The sequence below is a fragment of the Capsella rubella genome, unplaced genomic scaffold (genome assembly GCF_000375325.1).
Source record: "Capsella rubella cultivar Monte Gargano unplaced genomic scaffold, Caprub1_0 scaffold_95, whole genome shotgun sequence".
Classification (NCBI taxonomy): domain Eukaryota; kingdom Viridiplantae; phylum Streptophyta; class Magnoliopsida; order Brassicales; family Brassicaceae; genus Capsella; species Capsella rubella.
The window spans coordinates 2280-3850 of NW_006238833.1; the positions used below are offsets into that span (position 1 = coordinate 2280).

General features: G+C 34.9%; 1 protein-coding gene across 1 annotated transcript in view; it reads left to right on the top strand.

Annotated features, from left to right (window-relative positions):
- The first annotated feature begins 984 nt into the window (after positions 1–984).
- Positions 985–1571, top strand: part of LOC17874322 (UDP-glycosyltransferase 71B1) — a 1766-nt gene continuing 1179 nt past the window's right edge. The window contains 1 exon segment of the mRNA XM_023785825.1: positions 985–1571. This exon segment is cut by the window's right edge and continues 392 nt beyond it. Coding sequence (XP_023641593.1) covers positions 1116–1571 — 456 coding nt within the window. The 5' untranslated portion in view covers positions 985–1115.

Genomic DNA, 1571 nt, shown 5'->3' on the forward strand with positions numbered 1-1571 from the left:
TTTTCCGAGCGACGGTGATGAAGAAGATCCTCTCGGCGAGGCAGGAGATCTCGGGACTCAAATCGTATATCTAAAATCCCATTAAATGGCCATATTTGGGCCATACAATATGGGCCTATACTTCTAACCAGAGAGCTTATAAATGGGCTGTAACATCTTTAACACTGTTATAGCGTTACTATTGTTTTTCGGCTTTAATGGCTGATTGTTTTGAACAAAAGTTACAAAACCAAAAAAGATGATTGTTATTAACGTAATTGTAAATATTTATTTTATCTTATACCATAAGTTAATATTTTTTTTGCCTTCAGCAACCTGAATTTAGAAATTAGAATTAATTCACTAAATGTACACTACGTTATTACAAATAATAAGAGCAAAAATTAATAATAATCTTTATTTTTATGTTTGTACAATGCATCAATTTATGTCTGTTCTTGTTATCTCCTATACTTGTTGTTTTCAAGAAATTGTTTAAAGTATATATATTTGGTTTGTACCATAATTTCAGTAATAGCCTAAAGTTTATATTCACTAATTAACAACTGCATGCAATAATAAGAATTTAATAAAAATCTGTATTATTTGGATCTAATTGTACATAAGGTGCTTTTATAACTAATAAGGCCATGAATGTTTGCAAGTTTTTTAGTGGTTTTTAGATTATAGTTTTTGGGTTTTAGATTTTATATTTTGGTTTATAATTTATAGTTTTTGTGTTAAAATATTTTAAAAATTAAAAATAGAAAGAAAAAAAATCAATCACCTAAAAAAAAGTGAAAAACTGATAAAAGTGGATTTTAGGAAACCATCAAAATCTAGATTCCTTACTTTTTAGGAAAATTAATTTTCTCATAATCTTGATTGGGTATAAAGTATATTTTTGTAAAAATTAAATCAAAATCAACTTAAAAATCAACAACCATTCAAGGCCTAAGTTGGTGTAAGCACATGGCATTTACATTTACTAATTGGTTACTTAGTTATAAAAGCCCGAACAGGTTAGAAACACACCCCACACTTTTTTAGTAGTTTTTGTCAATATATACCCTTTAATCTCTACCAACAAGCCACACGATCAATCCATTCTTGAAGTCCAAACAAAAGTGTACGTCATGAAAATCGAGCTTGTCTTCATACCATCACCGGGCGTTGGCCATATCCGAGCAACAACGGCGTTAGCGAAGCTTCTCGTAGACAGTGACGACCGTCTCTCCGTCACTCTCATCGTGATCCCTTCACACTTCTCAAACGACGCTTCTTCCTCCGTCTACACTAAGTCCGAAGACCGTCTCCACTACTGCCTCCTCCCCACCGTCGATCAAGATCCAAACCTATCACACGTGGCTTACATCGAGAGCAAGAAACCATACGTAAGAGCTGCCGTGTCCGAGCTCGTTAAGGACGTTTCGACACGTTCAGACACGCGGCTCGCTGGTGTTGTAGTGGACATGTTCTGCACGTCAATGTTAGACGTTGCGGACGAGTTTACCCTCCCGACTTATATCGTATACACGTCGAACGTTTCGTATCTCGGGCTACAGTTCCACGTTCAATCTCTTTACGACAAC